Source organism: Canis lupus, chromosome 18, assembly GCF_003254725.2.
Source record: "Canis lupus dingo isolate Sandy chromosome 18, ASM325472v2, whole genome shotgun sequence".
NCBI lineage: Eukaryota > Metazoa > Chordata > Mammalia > Carnivora > Canidae > Canis > Canis lupus.
The window spans coordinates 37126426-37138631 of record NC_064260.1 but is presented as its reverse complement, the minus strand read 5'-3'; the positions used below and the strand labels follow the sequence as shown (position 1 = coordinate 37138631).

The window sequence follows — 12206 nt, the reverse complement described above, 5'->3', positions numbered from 1 at the left end:
TTGAGGCTGTCATCACAGCTCCATCCAACTATCTAGCTATGGAATTTGGGGCAAGTTATTTATTTAACCCATCTGTGCCTCATTTGTAAATATAAAATGATGGCAACTATCTCAGAGTTGTCGCTTTATGTGTAAAGCACTTAGAAATCTGAGGCTCACAGTAAGCGTTCAATAAGGTGTTAGCTATTATAATTAAGCCTGCATCAAAATCGGTCTTATCCTCTTCTAATCCACTCTACCAAGCCCATTTAGTAGGATCTGCAACCCATCCCCTCCCCCACACTTAATCCCTGCCAGCCTTATCTCTAGCTACTTCCTTGTTCTAACCCTCAATTAGTCACTTCCAGACTTTGGGAGAGAGGAAAGGGATCCACATAAGCCACACCTCTACCTAGATCAATTCTTCTCCTTCATTTCTTTTACGGATGCTGACCGGATACTGACCGTAACTAAAGTTTAGTGAAAGACAAAAGACAATGATACGTTAGGCACTTTGCTGAACCCTTTACAGTAATTGTCTAATAGAAGCCTTTCAACAATCCTTTGAGCAACTACTGGTATCATCACCATTTACAGAAAAGGAATTGAGTTCACAGAGAAAGCTGGTTATGTAGATAGTTAGCTAAGGCAGCTGGACTTCAGGGCCTCAAGCTCTACATTGTCTTTTTTCATAGGAAGACTCTCTCGTCTTTCAGAACTTAGAGAAGGAGTAACCTTCTCTAATCTGCCTGGTCTGAGATCAATACCTCCAATGTACCACGTCATCGCAGCCTGTGCTCCTTTCTATCATGGCACTTGGCACACTCTATAATGGTCCGTTTATTTCTCTGGCCCTTCGCTAGAGAATAATCTCCTGGAGGGCAAGGGCCACAACCACATTTGCTTTCTATCCCCTTGCACAGTGCCTAGAACAGAGATGGTGCTCAACAGATGTTTGCTGAATAAGCAAATAGGTACACTAACAGTATCAAATTTACTTCCCTGGTTAGACTTTTAGATTCTTCTTAGTAGTAAGAACAGCTATGTCCTGGGCAATCAAGAAATTGAGTGAAATGTATTCCTCCTTTGATAAAACTGCCTGTTTTGAGAGGTGAAGTTAGCATGTCAACATTGAGGCCTTGGCACTATCACCTAAAAAATATCAAGGAAACAACACAAGGATAAAAAAAACATTTCAAGCAGCAACCAGCTCTGAGGGAGGCAAACGCAGTGCACTGGAGAGAAGAGAATGAAAAAAACAGAACTTACCTCTGATTTCCAAAGGATCGTTATCTTTTTTTTTTTTTTTTTAATTTTTTTTTTTAATTTTTATTTATTTGTGATAGTCACAGAGAGAGAGAGAATGAGGCAGAGACACAGGCAGAGGAGAAGCAGGCTCCATGCACCGGGAGCCCGACGTGGGATCCGATCCCGGGTCTCCAGGATCGCGCCCTGGGCCAAAGGCAGGCGCCAGACCGCTGCGCCACCCAGGGATCCCTCTTTTTTTTTTTTTTAAGATTTTATTTAATTATTCATAGACAGAGAGAGAGAGGTAGAGACACAGGCAGAGGGAGAAGCAGGCTCCACGCTGGGAGCCCAATGTGGAACTCAATTCCAGGTCTCCAGGATCACAACCCCAGGCCGCAGGCGGTGCCAAACCACTGCGCCACCGGGGCTGCCCAAGGATTATCTTTGACATAAACTCTAAACATTTACAACATGGGGAAGAACAACTCCCCAAGGAACAAAGATGGAACTTTCTTTGAAAGAAAAATCCAGACTGAGTTTCAGTTTTATGAGAAATTTTTTAATCAAGAGATGTTTGAGTTAGTTAATTTTTCCACATCAGAGGAGAAGAGGAACTGCCATGGAGCAGGGATAAAGGCAATATCCAGTGTCAGGAGACTGTTGTCTCCTGAGCTGTTCCATTTAAAAAGTACCTTTATTTACTATTGGTCAATTGACCTGTCTGATTTATGAGGTTCTCCTGATCATAAGAGGACCTGAAAAACAGGCACACAGTCACTGAGAAGTAAGTGGGACAATTTGGAAAAAGAGCACATGATTAGGCATTAGAAACACCAGCATTTGTGCTGATCGGCAGACCAGTCCTGGGAGATAGCTGAGCTTCCTTAAGTGGACAAAAATGATTAGTCTCTTCTACCTGGTGTGTGAATCAGAGCACTGAAGAAAACGTTCAACATTTCGGCAAATGATATGAAAGTCAAGGTCATCACAACTTTCTATTAACAAAGGGGTTTTAAGTGTGAAAAAATGAATTTTCCCCTGGTCACAAGACCTTTGATCTCTAGAAGCCACGTGGACTAAACTAGTTCCAAGCAGACGTCTTAGTATCACTTCCTGAACAAGGGAAAATCTGGCCCCAGTGAAGTAATATCATCCCATTTAATTGGACAGGGGAAAAACCAGCATAACTCCTTTCTCAGAATACTCTTCTCACTTGCCTTAGGACACATCCTCTGGTGTTTTTGTGTGCAAGTTAACTGAAACAACTTGCCAGGTGAGAATCAGTCACCAGTAGAGAAGAAACAGTGCTGTTTATCTTATTTTAATTTTTTAAAAAGATTTTTAATTTATTTGAGAGAGAGAGAAAGTGAGAGACAGAGTACAAGCAGAAGAGGAGGGGTGGAGGGAGAGAGAGAAGCAGACTCCTCACTGAGCAGGGAGCCTGACAAGGGCTCCATCCCAGGATCCCGGAATCATGATCTGAGGCAAAGGCAGACACTCAACTGACTAAGGCACTCAGGTACCCTGAGACAGTAGTGTTTTATTAAACTATGTATTCACTTCATACCTATCAGCCAGTATCTGAAATATATCCCAGATGCCCGCAGTGCTCTGAGTTTACCTAGAGCCCAGTGCTCAAGCAACTGAAGCATTCCATACGCCACCAACAGCCACCCGAAGCTGGAGTCATGAGGAGACAGGACCACCGGTCCCTTCTTGTTGAAAGCAAAGTACCCAAATTTGAGCACTTTGTCCAGGACCCAGAACTACCTCTGAAATCAAGGACTACAGATGGGACTAACTAGTATTATAAAGTTCTCCCTAATACCTGGCTGGCCTCACTTACCACACTGTAGGCCAGAATGCACTAGCAAAGTACCTGCAGCTCACACACGGCAGTGGAAGGGATCCATGGAGATCACTCACATCCAAAGAACAAGTTAGATAAGATAAGAACAAAGCAAGTTAGATAAGAACAAATAAATAAAACCACAACCCACAGAGGTTAGGAGACTCTACTCCCATCACCATCAGAGGTCCTGCTGGCTGCAGAAGTAAGGCTAGACCTCCGGACTCCTCACTCATTCCCAGGCTGGAGTGGACTGTCAGAGCAGAGTGTGAAAGTTATTCCATTGGTGCAGCCTGTTCTATTTCATGCAACAAGAAATGTGACTCGAATCCCCTGAGCAGTGAAGCAGGACCTACTGTTCTGTGCTTTGTCAATGACAATTTTCCCTGGCATCCGGGGAGAATTACCCTTGGAAGAGGGAAAGAATGAAAAGGCCACACAAGCGCCATCTGCACTTACGTTGATCATGGCATTGGATGTTATCCTAAAGAGTGTGGCCCGTTCGTTGACCTGCTTGATCTTCTCGTTGCTCTCAGCAGGCAACCGCAGGGCCTCCAGCTCGCTGAGGGAGCGCTGCAGCGCCGTGCCGTGCTTGGCTATCAGGTCGTTGCATGTGGTCAAGTCCTCCACTTTGCTGGACAGCGTCCGGAGGGTATTCTGGAGCTCCGTCTTATCCGTTTGTGAGACAGACTCTTCATCTCCTGACTCATCTGTAGGAGCCAAAAGGTGAGTGATAAGGCTCCTTAAGTGACTCCAGAGCTAAGAGTCAGACCCCGCCAGCTCTGTCCACAACTAAACCAGCAGGCCTCGTGCTGTGCATTCTGATCACCTGAGAGCTTGCCATCACCAGACAACATGACTAGGATGCGGTCCACAGCCCACCTGTACCACAAACACCCAGGGTGGTCCTTCCTTTTTGTCCTCCAGGGCACACAAGTGCAAGCATGTATTTCACTCATGCTTTTCTTTTTCCTTGCAGTTTTACTGAGTCATAACTGACATACAGCACTGTATAAGCATAATGATTTGACCAACATATATTGCCAAATGATGACCACAAAAAATTTACTAGCATCCATCTTGTCATATAGACACACACAAAAAGGAAAAAATGTTTTTTTCCTTGTGATGAGAACTTCTACAATGTACTCTCTTAGCAATTATCAAATATACCATATAGTGTTAACTGTAGTCATCATGTTGCATGTTACATCCCCAATATTTACTTATAACTAAAAGTCTGTCCACCTACATTCAATTTCCCCATCCCCCACCCCTGGGGATCTTCTTCAAGGTGCCAAGGCTCTGGCCCCACCCCAGAAATCGATTTGGCTGATGTGAAGCAAGGCCCAGGAACCTGCATTTTGAATAAGCTGCCCAGGCCATTCCAATGCACACTGATGTTTGACAACCAATGATCCCTGCAAGACAGAATGGAGAAGCTAAATGGCTCCTGGGATTGGAAATGAACAGATGAGCCTTGTAACTCAAGTCTGAGGATTCCAATCTGGTCCAAGCTGATCATTACTTCCAAATCCACCACCATCCATTGGGTGATGGGCAAGCCCTGTATGAAGTGGGTTGAGAATCACAGTCTGGCTCTTTGTAAATAATGTCCACATCACCAAAAGACTCAGTAAATTTACCTTCTCCAAAGGAGACCTCAGGAACGTTGTGATGAATTCATTTGACACTAAAGCCACCCCTGCATTGAAAGCAATGCAAGGTTCTCTATGAAAGGACCCTCCAAGTAGTATGTCAAATAGAGAGCTATGTTGTACCTCTCGCTATTACATTTATACCCAACACTCTGCAACTGCAAAATGCTCTTTTAGCAATGTCACTTCCTTTGGGGGAGCTAACATCGGCACTCAAACCAAAACAAAAGAAAGAAGAAAAGGCCTTCCCTATCTGCTAGTCCAAGAGGCAGGACTAAAGTCAAAATACAACCCATTACTAAAAAACCTCACAAAGCAGTGAATTTTCCTTTCACTGTTTAATAGATATTAAATACGGTGTGGGAGAGGACAGGGGATAAAAAAACAAGAGATGAACAAAACCCAGCAGGTAATCACCCTGGTCAGTTCTGAGTGGATGAGCTCAATGTGATTAAACTATCAATAAGTGGGGCACTACTTATTGCCTATTCCCTATCCTACGGGAAATCCTACGATTTTCCTTGAAGAAAAATCAAAACCTGGTTAGATAGCTCTTTTTCGTGAAATTAAGGTAGCAAAATGAAGAGTTTTCATGGAAAGTATCCCATATAATGTTTCTTGCAATCTACAAAGACTGTCTGTTTCAACTCCATTAAAAGATCCTTAAGTAAGAAAACACCATGAGAAAAAGAAGTAAAGATAGAACCAAACCATGAGTTGTAATAATCATAAGATGGCCCTAGCAATAAAATATTTCTTTCTCGAAATGTTAAGATAGTCAAATGGCATTAGCCAAAAGGACAACCATCATGGCTCTAGGACAGAGTTTCTCAAACTCGGTACTACTGACATTTGGGCCCAGATAACTCTTTGTTGGGAGGGCTGTCCTGTGCACTGGAGGAGGCTTAGCAGCCTCTCCGGCCTCCATTCACTGGAGGCCCAGAGTACCACCGTCCCTCAGCTATAACCACAAAAACACCTCCAGACACTGCCTGATGACCCCTGCAGGACAGAACTGGCCCCAGGTGCACACCACCAACCCAGGAGAAATGTTGCATAATGAGGAGAAGCCTGAGTCATCTAGGAGATGGTGATAGTGTCTAGGAGGGGCAAATAGGAAGCTCCCTACCCGATTCTGCCAGCATCTTCACAGCCTTCGCCTTGGCCAGTTCCAGGGCGGTGACCCAGCGCTGCCGCTCCACTTCCGAGCTGGCCTTCAGATGGTAGGTCTGAGCGCCCCCGTTGGAGATGATGAAGTTGCACGAGTCTTCCACGGTGATGTTGGCTGTGGCGAGGTTGATGGTACCCCGGCAGGTGTGTCTCATTTCAGCCTTTGACCTGCAATAACGAGACAAAGGCAAGCCAAGTGGAAAGTGGATGGGTGGTTTATCCTTCCTTGTCTTCTCGTAGCTCTAAGCCTTCCAAAAATACAGCAGCCTTGGGAAACAGCAAGCTCTACGATTTCCCTTACACAGCTCCCTAAAGTTCCAGAAACGACCAGTTGGGATTTCCTTTCACAGACATTAAGTGGGGTTTCTGAGTCAGACTATATTGCTCTGCTGTTCCTCTCACCCTCGGCTTTTTAGAAATAGCCTTCACAGAAGTTTAACGACATACAATGTTAATTCAGCAATTTTAAGTGTATAATGCAGTGAATTTTGACAAATGTATACAATTGTGTCACCACCTCCACAATCAAGATATAGAACATGTCCATCATGCCATAAAGTTCCCTCATGCCCTTTTGTAGTCAGGGATTACTTCTTATTTAGCAAGTTATAATTATAAAATAGAGGTTTATAAACTCATGCAACATAATTTTTTATAACAATCTCACTCCCTCAGAGGAAGAATAGCTCCATTTTACACACACTGAACCACCGCGCCCCCCTCCCTAACTACAACTCAGCCCAAATGAGAACTGTCACACTATGCTTAGAATTATATTGCATAAGCATAAAGAGCACTGAGATGCTCAGGGTACTAAATATTGACTACAGCACAAATGATAAGAAAGAGGAAAAACTAGCCTTCTGGGGGAGTTAAGAAAGAATAATCATAGAAGAGTCACCAGGTAGTATAATCTTTTGGGAATATATTCTTTCCAAAGATCCACTGACCTCTATTGGTAGGGACTCCTAAGCCATCCTATTAATAGCTAAGAAAGATTCAGCAAATCTGTTCTCAGAGGATTGGGTGTAAAAATTTTCCCCATCTCTACTGACAGTTCTATTAATAGACTAACTTTTGAACTTTGCATCACTACTTGGTGGCAACAAGCTACTTCACATAAAATACCAAGCTGTTAGCACAATCGAGTATACCTTGCAAACTGAGCTGATTTTCCCACTACCTGCTGGTTATGCCCAGAAACCTGCATGTTGAGACCACAGTTTTCCCTGACCAACTTGGAACATAAAGAGGTCAAAGTCCTTTGCCAACTGCCAAAGTGCAGAGCAGAGCCATTTCCCTTTCACTGGAGCCAAGTGGCCCAACACACCTGGCACATCCAGAATTCCTGCATGCCAGAAATGACACACACCCCATCTCCAGAAACTAAGACTTGGTATGTCTGAGAAAGTGTTTACTGTGCTTAGGAAGACAGATTTCCTATTGTTCAGTGTGTCACATGAAACTGGTTTTTCTTCCCCAAATGCACAAATGAGCAGTATGGGATGGCCGGGGGTGGGGGTGGGGGGTCCTCAATGGCCTGAGCCATTTTCTACCGTCTGCACCTGCCACACTGTAATGTGAATCCGTTTTTTTCCTATTCTTACCTCCCCTCCCCCCCACCCCCAAGCTTCAGTTACATTATGAATAATGCAGGCCGAATTTCAGATCCGCAGCTGACAGGCCAGCTCTCCCAGGCTTTCTCCTCCAAAGGTGCTACTTGGACTTTGTACCACATTCCTCACAATCTGTTGGTACTTTTCACAAGCCACTTCCTAGGGAATCTCTTCTGCCTGGGTCATCTTCGTGAACCCAAGGAGCTTCTCAAATCACATAAAGTCCGTAGCAGTTTTAGAAATACCAAGGAACCCTAGAAGTAAGGCAGGCTTGACTCAGGGGCTCTTGGGTTCAGGCAGATACACCTATGTTTATAAATGATTAGTGTACGGGCTGGAAAGGTATGATTTTCAGAGTGCAAGGTAAGTTCTTCAGGCACTACAGTATTAATTAAGTGGTACTTTCTGACTAGAAAGCACCCTTAAAAGGCCAGCCAAATTAATAACTCAGTCTCCGGAAGCTAGTCAGGAAAACGAATGCTAGGGCTCTGTCACCATGCATCTGGGAAAGCTGGAATTGTACATATGGTTTTTAAGTAATGGGATATCCATGTAACTGTGTACATAAGGAAGACTAGGATGGGTAAAAAGAGGGAAGTGGCCCGCCAAAGCCCATCAGGACAATTCATCACAGGATAATGGGTCTTGGAAGTACAGGATGTCAGTTAAAAAGAAAATAGTATTTTGTAAAAGGTGAATGGAGGATATGACAGGTTTTGGAGGCATGAAAGGCAGGAGGAATGACAATTTAGCTAAATAGCCCTAAGGAGATGGGGACCTGAATAATTCTGTTAAGAAGAATAAACTACCAATATTGTTGGTAGGAAGCACTTTGATGTGATTTTGAAGGTAGTACACAGATTTGATAACTGTTTCCTGTTGCCTGGTTGGTTTGTGGGTGGAACCATCCTAGCTGGCAAAGACAGGCCTATGCACATTTCCCAACATGTGGTTTGGTGTGCTTTAGAAGGAGCTTGATCTGTAGTCAGACAGGTACCACTAGCTCTTGTAAGAGAGAAGTTGAAAGTGGTTACAAATACATCAAGAGATGGCAACATGTAAGTTCTTAATGTCCAGCCAAGATCAATATTGATTAAGACTGGTACTGATCAAAGAATCAACTGGCCTGAAGTGGATCTGGTAAGAACTTGAATGAGGAAATATGACCACACAAGTAAGGCCCTCAGCTGATACACAACTTCTAAAGATAAGCAATCAATGTTAATAGTGACTTAAAAGATAAGTTAGGATATGAATCAATTGAACATTAGAATGATGGCCAGTGTAACAGGAAAACAGGAACTTAGGTAGCGGAAAACTTTGGAATACACTAAAAATATTAGATTAGATTAGATTTGCGATCTAATCTTAAACTGATCATCCTGGATGAGTACTTAGAAAGGTTAAAATTAAAATCAGTTCTGAATATAATAATGTAAATGATACAACTGTTCACAATGTGGCTGAAGCTGTGAGGACGTGCTAAGGCGTTTTCCACTGTCAGACTAGATAAGAATGTGTTCTTACTTCAACTCCCACCTTCAATTTCCCCTCAAAATTCACTAAGAGCTGATACGATGGAGTTGATGGAAGAGACCCATTCACCCTAACTCTCCTGGCGGTAGAGTAACTACCTGCAGAAGAGGAGAAATAGGGCGAGGTGTTCTTAACAACGTGGGGTCTCAAACGGAATGGTCTTTATAAAAAGACTTCAATGAGAATGCCATGATATTAAGAAGTCTCTCTTAAAGGAGACTTTTATACATTTTGTATAAAGTACACATTGTAAATGTGATCTAGAAACTTACTTGCTATAGGCAAGCAATGATCTCTATTATCTGATTGATTCATGTAACATTAACCTGGGTTTTAGGTTATGTTGGTGTGAAGAGAACTAGTTTCATTTTTTTTTTTAAAGATTTTATTTATTTATTCATGATAGTCACAGAGAGAGAGAGAGAGGCTCAGAGACACAGGCAGAGGGAGAAGCAGGCTCCGTGCACCGGGAGCCCGACGTGGGATTCGATCCCGGGTCTCCAGGATCGCGCCCTGGGCCAAAGGCAGGCGCCAAACCGCTGCGCCACCCAGGGATCCCGAGAACTAGTTTCAAATCCTGACTCCTTAAGACCTTGGGAGAAGTTGCTCAGCTAGGTCTCGGTTTCCTCATCAGTAAGATGGGAATGTCTCCCGACTCCCTGGATTATCCTTTGGAGTCAGTGCAACCATCCACACTGTCCAGCACATGGGAAATGTTTATGTCCTGTCCCCAAACCCTGTATCCTGTCTCTAGGAACACGAGTAGCCAAAAAGCATGCTCCAGTTAGGGCAAGACTGTGAGTCACCATAAATATATACGAAACATTCCAAAACAAACACCGTAGAACAGAAGTCACTACACCAAAGACATGGCTTCTTCTTTTAATAAAACTTAAACCTAACCCACCGAAGCGACTCCAGAAATAACTGGATAGACCATTGAAATCATTCCCACCGGCGGGGAGGTGGGATCAGCGTAAATAAAAGCGGCACTAGAGTGCACATCTCCACTCCGGGCTGGCCAGAAGGTGAAAGCAGATGCCAAGTCTGGGAGAGATAAGGGAGACCAGGGGTGGATACCGAGGCCACCCTGTGCCTGGCGTCCTTGTGCCTGAACGTGGAGAGAGCAACGGCGGGTACATCAAGGGCTGCTGATAACCTTGAATTCTGGAGCCTGGGCAGAGACAGCTAAGGCTTGGGACTTTGCACAGTTAAGTTCCTTGAGAGCCACGCCTGGGCTTTGCTCTCCTCCACGCGCCCCTTCGCACCCGCAACAGCGCCTTCCTCGCAGAACTCATCATTGCACCGCGGTGCCGGTGGAACACAATGGGAGGGGAGACGCTCTCCGAACAATCGGAAAGGCCAGGGATCCAGGGGAAGGTACTGCACCGAGGGCGGGTAGCCCAGCCGAGGGGGAAGGCCCAAGGCGTTCGCTTTCGCGAGGGAGGGCTCGCGTCGCCCGCTGTCAACGCGCGCAGGTGGCGGACACGGGCCTGGGGCGACCTCGGCGGCGGGCCGGCTCCGGGGGCTGCGGTGGGGTCGGCGCCCCGGAAGCAGTTACCTGTAGTAGCTCAGGAGCCCGTTGCTCAGCACGAACCACCGCCGCTGGTAGCCTTTGATGTAATTGGTCCATTTGAAGAGCCAGCCCTCTCGAGCCGAGCCCGAGCCCCCGGCGCCCGAGCCGCCGGAGCCCCCCGCCGGCGGCGCAGGGGCCGGGCCCGCAGCCGCCACTCCCCCGGCGCCCGGGCCCGGGCCGCCCGCCGCCGCCGCCGCCGCCGCCGCCGCCGCCGCCGCGGTCACCGTGCCCAGCGCGGCCCCGGAGCCCGGCCCCGAGTCTCCGCGGCCGCCGCCGCCGCCTCCCACCACGGGGGGACCGGTGCCGCCGCCGCCCGGAGCCGCGATGGCCGCCGGGCCCGGCCCCACCACCCCTCTCAGCTCCGTCGCCGCCATGAGCCGCCGCCGCCCCGAGACACAGGACCGGAACCGCCTACGAGAGCCGCCGTCGCCGCCCGGAGCGCCCCACACGGCTAGCGCATCAGCCGCGGCCGCACCGCGTCCCCGCCCCGCCAGGCCCGCCGCGGGAGGAGGGCTCGGCCGCCGGGAAGGAGGCAGCCGATTGGCGCCGCGGAGCGTCACTTGCGGAGGGCCCCCAGGACATTGGCACTTCTCTCGGGCCTGTCAGCGCACGCCGCCCAGTCAGAGCCCGGGGTGGGACGCGCCCTCCAGGCGCGCCGCTGATTGGCTTCGGCGAAGGCCAATCAGACTCGCGTGCGAGCCCATTGGTGCTTTCCCGCAGGCGAGACCGCAGAGTGTCCGGCCAATTCGGTCACCCATTGGCCAGGGCTTCCGCCACTCATTTCAGTTTGTGACCCCGTCACTGCCACGTCACCCCCTCCCGTCGCTCTGCGCTGCGTCCCTGTTTCCGCCCTTACGGATTGGTGGTTGGTTGGTGTCAGCGGCTCAGCCTTTGCTGCCATTTGCTGGACGAGCTGAGGAAAAAGGGAAGGCGTCTCGCTGCCACAGCCTCACTTGCCTTTCTCATTGGTTGGCGTGCACGTCACTCACACGTTGGCGGAGAGCCCGGACGGGGTTGGGAGACGATTGGTTCCGGATACTGTCTGTGACCGCCGAAGCTTGGCGCCGCTGACCAATAGCAGAGAGGGGCTGGCTGGAGGCAGCCAATAGAATCCGGGAAGCCCGCCAGGGGGCGTGCCCGCTCGCTCCCAGCTTGTCTGGGTAGGTCGAAAGCGAGTCCTGTGCCGCAGAGCGATCCTTCCCGTAGGCGGCGGTGTAGGGGTCGCTGCTCCAGAGTTAAGACTCCCCGGTGGTTTCCTGTTTGGAAGAGGGACTCTCGGCAGTTAGCCGCGGCCTGTGTAGGGCCGCCTCCGGGCAGCCGGCTGGGAGCTGGAGGCCCGGATTCCTGCGGGGTCCACCGTCAGCTTCCCCGGTTCCCTCCTGGACCCAGGATGCACCGGACTCCGTCCCGGGTTTGCTCATCAGCGCACCACACCCCTTCCCTCGGGGCCCTGGACTGTCCGCAGGCTCTCGTTAGAGCCCATTGGGTTCTAATAGGTACCTGGAGGCCAGAAAAGGGGAAGTCGCGGCCAGCGCAGCTGTAGGAAAGGCAGAGCCGCTTCCGGCCGCACTCCC

General features: G+C 48.1%; 1 protein-coding gene across 1 annotated transcript in view; it reads right to left on the bottom strand.

The window, feature by feature from the left end:
* The window catches only part of LOC112663406 (oxysterol binding protein), a 34568-nt gene extending 23469 nt beyond the window's left edge, over positions 1-11099 (bottom strand). The window contains exons 1-3 of the mRNA XM_025452317.3: positions 10618-11099; positions 5864-6072; positions 3536-3786 (exon numbers count right to left, since the gene is read on the bottom strand). Of these exons, the coding sequence (XP_025308102.3) occupies positions 3536-3786; positions 5864-6072; positions 10618-11006 (849 nt within the window). The 5' untranslated portion in view covers positions 11007-11099. The remainder of the gene's footprint in view (positions 1-3535; positions 3787-5863; positions 6073-10617) is intronic.
* Between the last annotated feature and the right edge of the window lie 1107 nt (positions 11100-12206).